The 14421-nt window shown below is 57.0% G+C and overlaps 2 protein-coding genes across 2 annotated transcripts in view; one reads left to right on the forward strand and one right to left on the reverse strand.

Annotated features, from left to right (window-relative positions):
• The window catches only part of LOC122364377 (Down syndrome cell adhesion molecule-like protein Dscam2), a 223022-nt gene extending 221503 nt beyond the window's left edge, over positions 1-1519 (forward strand). The window contains exons 15-17 of the mRNA XM_043334686.1: positions 2-187; positions 539-826; positions 1083-1519. Coding sequence (XP_043190621.1) covers positions 2-187; positions 539-826; positions 1083-1234 — 626 coding nt within the window. The 3' untranslated portion in view covers positions 1235-1519. The remainder of the gene's footprint in view (position 1; positions 188-538; positions 827-1082) is intronic.
• Positions 1520-4940: 3421 nt separating this feature from the next.
• Positions 4941-9538, reverse strand: LOC122364386 (TELO2-interacting protein 1 homolog). Its single transcript, XM_043334697.1, has 2 exons — positions 9487-9538; positions 4941-8108 (listed from the first exon to the last, which is right to left on the reverse strand). The coding sequence occupies exon 2, from the start codon at positions 8095-8097 to the stop codon at positions 5125-5127; it is 2973 nt and encodes a 990-aa protein (XP_043190632.1). The 5' UTR covers positions 8098-8108; positions 9487-9538; the 3' UTR covers positions 4941-5124.
• Between the last annotated feature and the right edge of the window lie 4883 nt (positions 9539-14421).

Raw genomic sequence — 14421 nt, forward strand, 5'->3', positions numbered from 1 at the left:
GCGCTGCACGTGCGATACGGAGAGCGGTCCGGGCGGGAGCGGCGTCTGTCCGTCTATCACCTGCGGCCAGAGGTGACCGTCGACCAGCTGAGCTGCGGCACAGAGTACGTGCTGTCGGTGGCCGCCGAGAACCGGCTGGGCACCGGCCCATTCAGCGAGACTGTCCACATCGCCACCGAGGGCGGCAGTGAGTGGGGACACGCTGCTGGCGCCGCCGGGAGCTGTCCCGAGTCACACACGGACTGTGACTGTACCGTCACACACGGACTGAGTCGTCAACTCGTCACTCACCATCTGTTATTCTGTAGCTGTACCGTTACACACGGACTGAGTCGTCACTCGAGATCTGTGGCTGTTCTGTCGCACGCGGACTGTACCGTCACACACGGACTATGCCGGCAGTCACACACAGATTGTGACGCACAGGCGGCCTCTCCCCCCCCTCTCCTCCGGCCTCAGATCGAAGTTCCGCCTGTTCCCAGAGCCGGACCCGCTGCCCCCGGCCTAAGACTGAAGTAGCGGTCCGTCCGTTCCTCAGAGCCGGGCCCGCTACCGGCGGACGCGCTCTCGGCCAACGCCAGCTGCATCCTGGTACGGCTGCACGACTGGCCGGCCGAGTGCTCCGTCCGCCGGTTCGAGGCGCGCCTGCGGCCGGCCGGCGGCGGCGCGCGCTGGCGGCGCGAGGGCCCGTTCCCGGCCGACCTGGACGTGGCCGAGCTGTGCGGTCTGCTGCCGGCCACCGTCTACCAGCTGGTGGTGAGCGCCCACAGCGCGGCCGGCACCACAGAGTCCACCGCCCGGCTGGCCACGCACGCCTCGGACGGAGGTGAGCCCGCGGCCGCGGTCAGAGGGCGCAGCTCCCCGGGCCGGGCCGAGCACGGGCCGGCACAGAGGAGCGAAACCGGCGGCGCACCGCCCGGGGACGTGGGAACTGCTTGTTACTACTTACTGGAGGCACGAACCACCTATAAACCACCTACGTATGCGCATTGCGCAATATGATAACCACCGAACGTAACTTATCTGCACACAATATGCTGCATGTTGAGCATTTCCAGTAACCATTCGCATCCCCTTTTCAGCAACGATATCTCCGCTGCTGCCGCCGGAGAAGTCGGTCGACGTGGAGTCGCCGCTGCTCGGGCACCCTCACGTGATCGCGCTCATCTGCTCGTCAGTGGTGTGCGCAGTGTGTCTGGTCATCTGCCTGACCGTGCTCGTCAGGAGGCGGTGACGCCGGGACTCAGAGCCGGGAGCGTGACCCGTCGGAGGGGTTACCTGTGACCTCCCACCGGGGAGGGTTAGCTACCACCGGGAAGTGTCAGCTGTGACTGAGGAGGATCAGCTGCCACTGGGAAGGCTCAGCTGTCACCGGGGAGTGTTAGCTGCCACCGGGGAGGGTCAGCTGTTACTGGGGAGGATCAGCTGTCACTGGGGAGGATCAGCTGCCACTGGGGAGTGTTAGCTGCCACCGGGGAGTGTTAGCTGCCACCGGGGAGGATCCGCTAAAGGATCAGCTGTCACTGGGGGGGGGGGATCAGCTGTCACCGGGGAGTGTCAGCTGCCACCGGGGAGGATCAGCTGCCACCGGGGAGGGTCGGCTGTCACTGGGGAGGATCAGCTGTCACTGGGGAGGATCAGCTGTCACCGGGGAGTGTTAGCTGCCACCGGGGAGGGTCAGCTGTCACTGGGGAGGATCAGCTGTCACCGGAGAGAGTTAGCTGCCACCGGGGACGGTCGGCTGTCACTGGGGAGGATCAGCTGTCACCGGGGAGTGTTAGCTGCCACTGGGGAGGATCAGCTGTCACTGGGGAGGATAAGCTGTTACCGGGGGATCAGCTGTCACCGGGGAGTGTTAGCTGCCACCGGGGAGGGCCGGCCGTCACTGGGGAGGATCGGCTGTCACTGGGGAGGGTCGGTTATTACTGGGAAGGATCAGCTGTCACCGGGGAGTGTTAGCTGCCACCGGGGAGTGTCAGCTGCCACCGGGGAGGGTCGGCTGTTACTGGGAAGGATCAGCTGTCACCGGGGAGTGTTAGCTGCCACCGGGGAGGGTCGGCTGTCACTGGGGACGATCAGCTGTCACTGGGAAGGATCAGCTGTCACCGGGGAGGGTCGGCTGTCACTGGGGGATCAGCTGTCACTGGGGGATCAGCTGTCACCGGGGAGTATTAGCTGCCACCGGGGAGGATCAGCTGTTACCGGAGAGGGTCAGCTGTCACTGGGGAGGATCAGCTGTCACTGGGGGGGGGGATCAGCTGTCACCGGGAAATGTTAGCTGCCACCGGGGAGGGTCGGCTGTTACTGGGAAGGATCAGCTGTCACTGGGGAGGATCAGCTGTCACCGGGTAGTGTTAGCTGCCACCGGGGAGGGTCGGCTGTCACTGGGGAGGATCAGCTGCCACTGGGGAGTGTTAGCTGCCACCGGGGAGTGTTAGCTGCCACCGGGGAGGATCCGCTAAAGGATCAGCTGTCACTGGGGGGGGGATCAGCTGTAACCGGGGAGTGTTAGCTGCCACCGGGGAGGATCAGCTGTCACTGGGGAGGATCAGCTGCCACTGGGGAGTGTTAGCTGCCACCGGGGAGGATCCGCTAAAGGATCAGCTGTCACTGGGGGGGGGGGGATCAGCTGTCACCGGGGAGTGTTAGCTGCCACCGGGGAGGGTCGGCTGTTACTGGGAAGGATCAGCTGTCACTGGGGAGGATCAGCTGTCACCGGGGAGTGTTAGCTGCCACCGGGGAGGATCAGCTGCCACCGGGGAGGGTCGGCTGTCACTGGGGAGGATCAGCTGTCACTGGGGAGGATCAGCTGTCACCGGGGAGAGTCGGCTGTCACCGGGGAGGGTCGGCTGTTACTTGGAAGGATCAGCTGTCACTGGGAAGGATCAGCTGTCACCGGGGAGTGTTAGCTGCCACCGGGGAGGATCAGCTGCCACCGGGGAGGGTCGGCTGTCACTGGGGAGGATCAGCTGTCACTGGGGAGGATCAGCTGTCACCGGGGAGTGTTAGCTGCCACCGGGGAGGGTCAGCTGTCACTGGGGAGGATCAGCTGTCACCGGGGAGAGTTAGCTGCCACCGGGGACGGTCGGCTGTCACTGGGGAGGATCAGCTGTCACCGGGAAGTGTTAGCTGCCACTGGGGAGGATCAGCTGTCACTGGGGAGGATAAGCTGTCACCGGGGGATCAGCTGTCACCGGGGAGTGTTAGCTGCCACCGGGGAGGGCCGGCCGTCACTGGGGAGGATCGGCTGTCACTGGGGAGGGTCGGTTATTACTGGGAAGGATCAGCTGTCACCGGGGAGTGTTAGCTGCCACCGGGGAGTGTCAGCTGCCACCGGGGAGGGTCGGCTGTTACTGGGAAGGATCAGCTGTCACCGGGGAGTGTTAGCTACCACCGGGGAGGGTCGGCTGTCACTGGGGAGGATCACCTGTCACTGGGAAGGATCAGCTGTCACCGGGGAGGGTCGGCTGTCACTGGGGGATCAGCTGTCACCGGGGAGTGTTAGCTGCCACCGGGGAGGATCAGCTGTTACCGGAGAGGGTCAGCTGTCACTGGGGAGGATCAGCTGTCACTGGGGGGGGATCAGCTGTCACCGGGAAATGTTAGCTGCCACCGGGGAGGGTCGGCTGTTACTGGGAAGGATCAGCTGTCACTGGGGAGGATCAGCTGTCACCGGGTAGTGTTAGCTGCCACCGGGGAGGGTCGGCTGTCACTGGGGAGTCCGAGTGTCGGCTGTTACTGGGAAGGATCAGCTGTCACTGGGGAGGATCAGCCTCCACTGGGGAGTGTTAGCTGCCACCGGGGAGTGTTAGCTGCCACTGGAGAGTGTCGCGACAATGCCCGGCAAAGGCGACACCTGAGTTATCGGGCGTCGGATCACTTCACTGCCGCCGGGGAGGGGAAATTATGCCGCTCTCTGACGGAAATGCCGTGCGCTGCCGCTCCCGCCATGGTGATATTGTGCTTCGCCGCTCCCCGTCTGGGAGGGACAGTGTCCGTGATGGGCGGGGGACTGCGGACTGCGTCCCGCCGCTCCCCGTGCTGGGAGCGGAGGCAGCCCGCCGGCCTGTGGTGGGAGCCGAGGCAGCCCGCCGGCCTGTGGTGGGAGGCGAATCTGCCCGCGTCGTTTCCTGTGGTGGAAGCGGTGACTGTCTGCCGATCCCCGGGGCAGGAGAGACTGCCCGCTTCTCCCCGTGGTGGCAGGGCCAGGGGTGACAGTCGGCCGTTCCGAGGTAAAAGGGGTGACAGTCCGCCGCTCCCCGTTGTGGGAGAGGAGGTGTGTATGTACGGTCAGATATGCTCTGCCCCTGAGGCCCGCCGTATGTACTAGTGATTCGTGACAGGTCTGCGGCGGCGGACATTACGAGTGATAGTAGATGCGCCAATGTATAATGTAATGTGTTATGCCCCTCTGAGGAAATGGCAGGTTTCGAGGAAGTATCACTCAGAAAATTCCAGGCACTACGGTAAAATGTGTTATCTTACGCCCACGAGTACAATGTATAGAAAGACGTAAATGTAAACGAGTACAACTATAATGTTAATGGTGTGCCGTGTAATAAACGATAGCATTGTGATGGATGTTCAGTGTTCACTGCTCACACTAGATGGCAATGACTGTTGTATTACACGAAATCTAATACTAGCGCGACGACCCAAGGTGTCGCAGTAGGAATACGACCGCACCGCCGCCCGAGCCAGGAGGCACACCTAAAGTAATTTTGGGCACACATTGCCCGGAATCAGGGCTCCCATGCCTCTGGATTGTTCCATTTTTACGGAATGGCAGTTTCAAGTTCCGAACCTGCCGCGAAAATGTTTCACACGTGAGATACTCGCCATATGGTAATGTGTGTGCGCAATCTGTGAGCAAGCGTGTTTGCGAGCACAAACTTCTAGCTTTGTTAACTTCGCCAAGGGCCACACTTCTTACAAAGAAATATGAAATTCGTATAGTATTACAACTGATTGGCGCCATAACAAGGTCCAGTTCCATATCACAGTAATTGATCGTCGACCCTCCCGAAACCGTAACGTCGGCCCCGAGACACCCTGGACAAGGTCCCCCCGCTCCACTTCGCTCGCCTGTCGGTGGCAGAGGAGCCGCGGACGGCGGTCACCGGCTCAGCTCCTGTCGGTGTCGGCCTCACGGCGCCCCTCAGCGCCGCCGAGGGCGTCCAGCGCGGCGCGGGCGTTGCGGTAGAGCGGCCGCAGCTCGGGACGCTCGCCGGCACCGTCCACCACGTGCCGCAGCAGCAGCCACACGCTGTCCCCGTCGGCGGCGGCCACGGTGGCCAGCAGGTGTCGGGCGGCGCGCTGCAGCTCCGCCGGCTGCCGGCCGCTCAGGTACGGCCGCGCCGCGCGCAGCAGCGCGCCCACCTCCAGCGGGTCCAGCCGCAGTCGCACGGCCACGTCGCCCAGCAGCTGCAGGCTGGTCAGCTGCAGCTTCCTCGCCTGCGTGTGCGCGTAGCTGGCGGTCGGCCGCTGGGCGGCGCTGGTGGCCGCCTGCGCCTCCAGCCACGCCTGCAGCGGACCGAGCGGCCCGCTCGACACCCGGCGCCGCAGGAAGTCGCCAGCGCCGGCGACCAGCGCGTGCAGCGCCTGCAGGGCGTGCCGCAGCAGCAGCGGGTCGGCGGCGCGGCAGCAGCGCAGCAGCGGCTGCCAGCAGCGCGCCGCCAGCGGCAGCAGCTCGTCCTGCCAGCCGGCCAGCAGCTGCGCGCCCCCGGACAGTGTCCTCAGCACGTCCACCTGCACAGCGATTACGTCACAGTCTAGGAAGTGGACGCTCTGCAGCACCACGTCGCGCACCAGTCGTACGTACAGCGGCGGCTCGGCGGCGCTCTCCGGCTCCGGCTCCGGCTCCGCCGCTGGCGCCGGCTCCGAGTCCCGCTCGTCCCGGTAACGCTGAAAGCCCTCGGCGGGGTCCTCTGTGCTCTGGTCGGCTGCCGCCCGCGCCAGCTCGGCCCGCTGCCGCTGCAGGCGGGCGTGGTGCGCCAGCAGCCGCTTGGCCGGCGGCACCGGCGGCGGCTCGCAGGCCGCGGCGCCCGGCGGGAACCAGGCCAGCACGGCGTCCACAGTGGCGCGCAGCGCCGACAGGCAGGCGGCGCCGCACCGCTCGTAGTCGTCATCCAGCGCGCGCATCACGGCCCGCACCGTCTCCTCCAGGTGCGGCAGCGCCTCCGGGCCGGAGAAGCGCATCAGAGCGGCGGCCAGCAGCGGCGCCGCCTGGCGGCCGCGCCGCTCGGCCAGCCGCCGGCGCACGTGCACGGCCAGCCGGCGCACGTTGTCGGCCAGCAGCGCCGGCACGCCGCGCTCTCCGGCCATGGCCGCCAGCGTGGCGCGCGCCGCCTCGGAGACCATCGGCTCGCCGCCGCCGGCCGCCTCCAGCACCGGACACAGTGCCAGCACGGCCAGCGCCGCGTGCCGGCCGCCGGTGACGCGCGCCACGTGTGCCAGCGCCTCCAGGCCCAGACAGCGGCTCAGCGGCGGCTGGTCGGGCTCCAGCAGCGCCAGCAGCGGCTCCAGCTCTAGCTGCTCCAGCAGGCCGGGCTGCGGACTGGCGCCGCGCGCCGCCAGCAGCGCCGGCTCCTGGCCGAGCAGCACCTGGCTCCAGAGGACGCGCTCCTCGGCGCCGCCCGTGTCCAGCAGCTCCAGCAGGGTGGCCACGTCGCCGTGGCACCCCAGCAGCCGGCACGACGAGCAGATGCGCCGCCACATCTCCTCGTCGTCAAAGTGTCGGAAGCGTTTGAAGTCGGGCATGCGGCGGGGGTCCGCGTGCGGCACCACAGTGGCCATGTAGGGCACGAGCGGCGCGTCGGTGCGCAGCTCGACCAGCTGCACCAGGCAGCCGAGCAGGCGGCGCACGTGGCCAGCCGAGCCGGTCAGCTGTCTGACCCGCGGCCCCAGCAGATCCAGGTAGCCCTCCAGCAGCGACAGCTGCACCAGCGAGGCCGGCACCTCGTGGCGGCGCACCACCGACGGCAGCCGAGTCGTCAGCGCGTAGAACTCCTCCTCGACCAGTTCCAGCAGCGGCCGGGTCATGCGGGCCTGCAGCCGCGACAGGGCGGCGGCCGCCTCGGCGCGCTCCTCGGCCAGCGGATCGCTGCTGCCCAGTATCATCAGCTCCAGCAGCGGGCAGGCGCAGCTGGCCAGCGAGACGGCGCAGTCCGTCAGCAGGCCCTCGGCCAGCCGGCGCACGGAGCGCCGCACACTCGGCTGGTGGTGGTGCGTCAGCGGCAGCAGCGAGCGCACCATCGGCTCCAGCCGCGCGGCCGTCGAGCGCAGCCAGGCGTCCGTGCGCGCCAGACTGGGCAGCCGCTGGTCGGCGTCCGGCGCAGGAGGCTGCTCGGCGTCTGCCGCCAGCGCGGCGTCAGACAGCACGTGGCGCACGAGGGCGGCCCAGACGCGCACGGCGCCGGCCACCACCCGGTGGCCCTGCTTCGGGTCGCCCGTGAAGACAGCGTGCAGCGCGCTCAGCACGCCCGGCAGCAGGGCGACGAACACGCGGCTGGAGCGGCGGCGCACGGCGGCCGGCAGCCGCGGCCGCTCGGCGCCGGCGCAGGCCAGCAGGCCGTCCAGGGCGGCCAGCCGCAGCGGCCGGCTGCGCTCCGAGCGGACGGCGGCCGTCAGCTGGAACACGGCGTGTCCCAGCGGCAGCCGGCCGCGCTCCGAGTAGACGGCGTCCAGCGCCGGGCCGGCGCAGCTCAGCAGCAGCGCCGTGCCGCAGCGCGCCGCCGCTAGCCGCAGCTCCTCGCTGGACGCCGGCCGCCCGCAGCCGCCGCCCAGCAGCACAAACAGGCGCGGCAGCAGGTCGGCGGCCAGGCCGGCGCTGCTGGTACTGGTGCGGCCCAGCACGTCGGTCATCAGCTGCAGCGCCGCGGTGGTCAGCTTCTCCTCCCTGCCCCGCAGCCGCAGCACAGTGTCCGCCGGAAACAGGATGTACTCCTGCAGCGCCTGGAGGGAGCCCACATCGTGCAGGTTCCGCTGGACGATGGCGCTCAGGTGCTCAACATTCTTCACTGTTGGCTCATCAATGATGCTGATGCACACTGGCTGAATTTGATGAAATAGTGGACAGTCCTCTGGGTTCTGCTTCATTGCTCAAATATCTATAACAAGGCATATGATATGTCAGTCATGGCAGCTCCCCAATCATCATAAAACACACCTGCAGTCACCACGCAACGAAAATTCATAGTTCTAGAAATGACAATGGAGCTATACAATACATAGATGCTGAGCTGTCAGCTCCTTTGATTCCATTGGCCCTGAGTCTGCTCATGACTGCCATTGGCCTCACACTGTATGCTGTTAGGTCTGATAGCTGTCATCTGTTTGCTGTAATTTTCTGTCCCCTCTGGTCCTATTGGTGGAATGCCAGTCTCCAAGCACAATGAATGTGAGACCTCTTCATGTTTAGACTGATGTAAGGCCTTTTCATTTCAGTGCATGTCCCTTACACCAGGATTGAAACTTAAGTGGTGATGGTCACCACTCTCAGACAAGCAGCAGATCCACCAAACATGATTGCCTTCTTAGATTGCAAATGGAGACAGGCATGCAGGCATGCAGCTTATCAAATCTTGATATGATAGGGCCTATGATTAGAGCCCTTGTTATACACAAACTAAAAAGTGTGGCACCCTGTACTGGATCTTCTCAGACTGAGGGTATGCACAAAGGTATGTACTGGACCTGTTCAGACAAACAGATGTGCTCACTGCACAGTGAACCTGGCACTGGATCAGACTGAAAAATGTGTACATTATAGTGCAATAAACCTAAGAGAATGGATTTAAGGCACAGCTGCAGTTGGCACCAAGTGCCTTCACATTCCTCAAATAGGAAATCCAAGAATATTTCTCTCACAACTTTTCACATACATTTTCTCCAAAACCATACCTTTCCAGCATGCATGCGCACAATGATATAGATGCCCTAGCTCTGTTGTTTCCTAGGTTTGTTAGAATATAATTATGTGAATTCCACCAATGAGAAGCCAAGAGTTGCTAGCAAACTGGCAGCAAAGTTACGGAAAAAACAATAATAAACGATGTAAAAACATGGTGTCAGAACCATCTTAACCTTCAAGTAATTAGGTGTTGCCCTTGATATCCCATTTCTCCTAGGCCCAATATGAAAGGCACCCGTTGGCCGTTACGAACCTACCTAGCCATAATTGGATTGACACAAACGTATCAATGTGATGGAGGTCAGGGTCTGTGCAACAAGCTCTACTTGTGAACACTGACTGTAGTTAACCATTCATACATTCATACTAAGCTCACTTAAAAATGAAAAAAAAAACTTATAAAACTTGCCTGATCAGTCTGAACTGTTGACTCCGCCAACCGGCAGGGCCGTACAGAAAAAACACCGTTAATTTCAAATATGTATTGACATTGAAATTTTAACAATTCAATAAGTAATATAAATGGATGCTGATTTACTCCATATTTTATCAGTAATCATCCACCTTTTTCTTACCTTCTATGCATGACCCAAGGCCCTGATATATACCGTATGACCGTGGCCCAACTGTAATGTTTTGATCGGTTCATTTTTGTAAACACCACGCCACAAATGTATTTGGGGCTGCTGAAATGGGAAAGAATCGTAAAAACACTGCAAGAACGCTACCTTTCTGAAATTACGTCATGAAGGAAAAAAATTGGAAGTGTCGTTCGAAAGAACCATCATTTTGCTTCAAGGAAATGTAATGTCACAGAAATGAATTCAGTTTATACTAGACGGCCTGATTTTATCGGTCATACTGTAGAAATGCAACGCTTTTTGCAAATAGCGATGCGATGCGATGGTTTTCGGAGGTTTAGCCTTTGTATCGGCACCTCCTTGATTTCTTAATCTTTAACTTTTACTTTGATCGATGGGTTGCATTGTTATGGTTGGTTTGTGTGGCTAGGATTCTCACTAGGGGACAGGATTGGGTGTTGGGAGGATGAAGGTCAACTAGGATGGAGAACTTTGTTTTATTTCCAGCAGTCTTCTTTTCTTCCACAGCTTAAGCAATACTTCTTTCTTTTCTTCGATATCTTCCTCCTCAAACAGAAATATCCCTAAATAGATTGGTATGGCTTGTCAGCTGGTTGGTCACGTCTTGGTCACGTCCAACGAGACATCTATAACACATTTGGGAAATATTTTAGCCTTTAGATGAAACATCAAGTACGCAAAGACTGAAATATAAGCAAGTTTAGATAAATTTCATAATTTTCTCCCATGCATGGCAACATTTTGACAGAAAGATGTCATAATGGCTAGAGAAATAAAACTTGCAGTCAATTAGACCTAAATTTTTTTACCTTTTTCCTGTTCATGAAATGGCTGTAATCAGCAAAGCATCTGATGCCTACATTTTCCGGTAGCTCATTGGCGTATATCAGTTCACATCTTGGATTTGATTGGAGAATCAGCCTAAGCCACCTAGCGTGCACTGAAGGAAAATAGTTTCTGAACAGGACTGAAAACCGTGGTTTCCTTTCTTCACAGGCCTACAGAGTCATTCGATTGAATTTGTGGACACGCCTAAGAGCTGGACTTTTTGATGACGTCTTCGGGTGACGTCATGTCGTGTGTGACGTTTCGTGAGCAGGAAAGGAAAAGTCACCACCGCTGGCGAACATTGGTGCGGTAAATGGCAAACACAAATGCTGCGCAAAAAAGACAAATGTGTAACTTCAAACAACATTCGTTCGGACGACAATAGGCGAATGAAGAAGTTCTTCATGCGATTGTTAGTTATCTGTCGTGCTATTTTAGTATGATTGTTATTAGCAGTTGATTTGTGAAATGTATTATCAAAATCAATGTTTATTGAACGCAGATTCAGTTTATTTTCAGATGTACCTAGGTACCCTTACACTTCACTCATCTATTCTCAAGCCGTTCAAACACCCTTGACAAAGTCGATTAAGATGAAACGTTGGGTATAATTTATACTGTGTTTTCTCTGCATTATTAACATAGGGCCTGTTCCAGCGCCTCCAGAAGAAATTCTTGACTGGAGGCTCTACCAGAGGTTTTACTGGAGGCGCTGGAACGCAATCTGGAGATTTCTGGAGATTGGCGTCATAGATACCAAAAGAATGACGATTGTTCTCTCTTGAAACGCAAAATTTGTTTTCAATTTTAGTTAAAAAGATAAATAAAGTTATAGCAATGTAATTTTCTTTACATTCAAGTTGTAAAATAATCAGTCAAATGTCCTTTGTTTACATTCGTGATTGTCACATGTGCACCATAATTGTAGACCAGAGCCTCCAGAGAAATTTGGACCTCTCAACTCTCTGGAGGCTACTGGAGGTTTCTGGAGCTTTGGCGAGAGCTTTCTGGAGCTTTCTGGAGGCGCTGGAACGCTCTCTGGAGGATTCTAGAGCTTTCTGGAGCTTTCTGGAGGTTTCTGGAGGCGCTGGAACAGGCCCATATTCATCATATATACAATATAAGGGCCACATGCTTTTTACAGGGAGACATGTCAGACAGCCCAGTAGGATGAGGCTTCGTCAAGCATCATTTTTAGCAAAGCTTTTCTTGCTTAAAATCCAGTCTGCAAAACATGGCAGGGCTTACACTTTGGCTTACACTTGACTCCCAGCTGTTGTGTCTTTGCTATGCGATGTTAAACATATAAAACATCATGTATGCGCCATGACTCATGTAATCTTTTCACAGCCAAGACGCTCCTAAGGTACTGGGAATGTGGGGAGTGCAGCAGCATCAGTGCAGCACCGATGGTCGGATGCGATGGCTGCGATAAATGGTACCACTTCCGTTGTGCGGGACTGACTAAGGAGCCAGGTAAGCGCAAGTGTTTTCTGTCTCAGTATTTTTGTTGCAGCTATAGTGATCAATGAAATATTTTCCGCACTGTTCAGCGAAACATGTATTTCAAACAATCTGCTTCCCAACCAAGGGCGTCGCCACAGGGGGGGGGGGGGGACGGAGGGGATCTCGTCCCCTCCACTTTTTAAAATTTTAACATTACGCCTATGGCGTTGCATGGAAAGAATCGACTTGAAATGGTCCTCGTCCCCTCCAAAATGGTCAATGTCCCCTCCAGTCGTCGCACCGTGGCGTCGCCCCTGTTCCCAACTGCACAAATTTAGTCAAACAATGTGCCAATATGGAATTTTCAGGTTCAGTTGAATGAAATAGGAACAATGATAATTGTAGATTACGTATACCTGCAAGAGAGGAAAACAGAATACATTGTATTGCTTGTCCTTCACCGATACTGTTATTTTTCCATTTCTAGAAACACCGACATGGCGATGCAGGTGGTACTGCCTGGTGAGGCCGCGGTCTCCGGAATCGCCTGCAGACGAAGTCACCTGGCGTCCATCTGCACATCACTTGCAGCAGTGAGGCCTGCTGACAGCGTCTGGCAGTGTCGGCAACGTGCCAGACAGCTATCTGGAGTCCTGCTCACCGCAGGTCGCCGACAGGAGGGGCGACGCATCGTCTCCGAGGTCGCCTCAGCAGCAGTGAGACCCCACTGGCCGTCTTCTTAGGCTTCAACTAGATTGCGAACAACCTATGCTGAGACAACGCCCATGACGTGTGATCCGGTACCGCTACCGCACTGCGTGCCTGTGCCCGCCGTGAGCCGCTAGTGCATGGGTTCGACCATGAGAATATGTGTTTATGTTGCTTTTACTATTGTTTATACGTTGAAGTGACGAATTGTTTATTTTTCGCAAGCCTCCGCTGTCCGGTTGCCTGCAGCTCCATGCAACGCCAGCTGTACTGTTGTTTTAATGTTGTCTCTCCGCTCAGCTGTACTGTTGCCTCTCCGCTCTTAACAACCTATGCTGAGACAACGCCCATGACGTGTGATCCGGTACCGCTACCGCACTGCGTGCCTGTGCCCGCCGTGAGCCGCTAGTGCATGGGTTCGACCATGAGAATATGTGTTTACGTTGCTTTTACTATTGTTTATACGTTGAAGTGACGAATTGTTTATTTTTCGCAAGCCTCCGCTGTCCGGTTGCCTGCAGCTCCATGCAACGCCAGCTGTACTGTTGTTTTAATGTTGTCTCTCCGCTCAGCTGTACTGTTGCCTCTCCGCTCATATATGACACCCTCTATATGAATGGCACTACTGATTGTCACACCCACTGTCCGTATTGTCCGTAGTGGTGTCTACGCCCATGTTAATACAGCGTGCAGAATCCAGATTCTATTGAGGAGAGTTGAGCTAAGTCACCATAGGCTCGGGAAGAGAGCAACGTGGAGGCCCACTGCCCCTTCCCCGGCCCCCACTGAGGGCGCCAGCCACTCCAACTTTTGACTGGATGTCAGGAGCGTCGCCACGAGGGGAACGAGTCGCCGGCCAGCCAAGGTAGCCAACGGCGTGTGAAGGTTGCCTGACCTCGAGGAAACTGAGATGGCACCAACGGATGTTTTGTTAAGTAGGCGACCAAAATTCGAGCGGCAGCAACCTGGGCACCTTCACAGATAGCAGTGCCGCGTATCAGGGCGCCTTCGACGTTGAGCTGGGCGCCGATCATCAGGACGCCGGGGGAATATGACCCAATATCCCCCGTAAATATGTGCCTCGGAAGGGAGACCCAACCATAAAACTGAAAGCTCGCCGTATTTTATCCACTATTTTTCGAGCAGGTCCATAGATTTCCGTCCTCAAAAGTGCGGGGATATTCCCCAGTGTTTGAGTTGGATGGGACTATAGTGGCGTTTACACCGACAGGAGATTCCCATTGCCGGCTGTGGGAAACTACTGTCGGTGTAAACGCCATTCATATTTCCTGCGTCACCCCTGTGGGGACGCCCTTACTCCATGGTTCCGAGCTTATCAATTTGGATATCAATGGAATCAAAATCTCTTATCGATCGATGAAGAACTTAATTACCCCGACCCGGAGAGCGTCTTTGGAATCAAAGCAGTAGCACATGACGCAAGACTTCAGGCAAATAAATCCTTCTTGTCTGAAATAAAACATTTGTGTATTGATAAGCACGTTTTATAAGCAATGGTAGCAATATTCTTCATGTATTTGGTTAAAATGATAATTTAGTAGCAGATACTTACCGTCGCATTTCGTTTTTTTAATTAATAATTTATATTGTCAGAACTAGCAACATGTCTCTTCACTCAACAATAATTACAAAAGTGAAAAAGAAATGATAAATTGCTTATATTTTGGTGAAACTAAAAATTAATTCAGCACACATTTTTTTTACAGCGTTGAAGTCCAGCTCCAAAGGACAGCTGACGATCGTAGCCGAGCAGGCTGTTTGGTACTTCTTCACTACTTCTTAGAAGTACCCGTTAGTACCGATCATGTCTCACATAATAAGCTATTGGAACGAAAATATCCATGTTCTTCTAATTATTCTCCTTTCACACTTTAAATAAATACTTTTGAAATGCATTTACTAATT

This window comes from Amphibalanus amphitrite, unplaced genomic scaffold (genome assembly GCF_019059575.1).
Source record: "Amphibalanus amphitrite isolate SeventyFive unplaced genomic scaffold, NRLGWU_Aamphi_draft 000673F_arrow, whole genome shotgun sequence".
NCBI lineage: Eukaryota > Metazoa > Arthropoda > Thecostraca > Balanomorpha > Balanidae > Amphibalanus > Amphibalanus amphitrite.

What these genes read in the sequence shown, in the direction of transcription:
- LOC122364386 (XM_043334697.1), bottom strand. Translation starts at nt 8,097, where the DNA reads ATGAAGCAGAACCCAGAGGACTGTCCACTATTTCATCAAATTCAGCCA.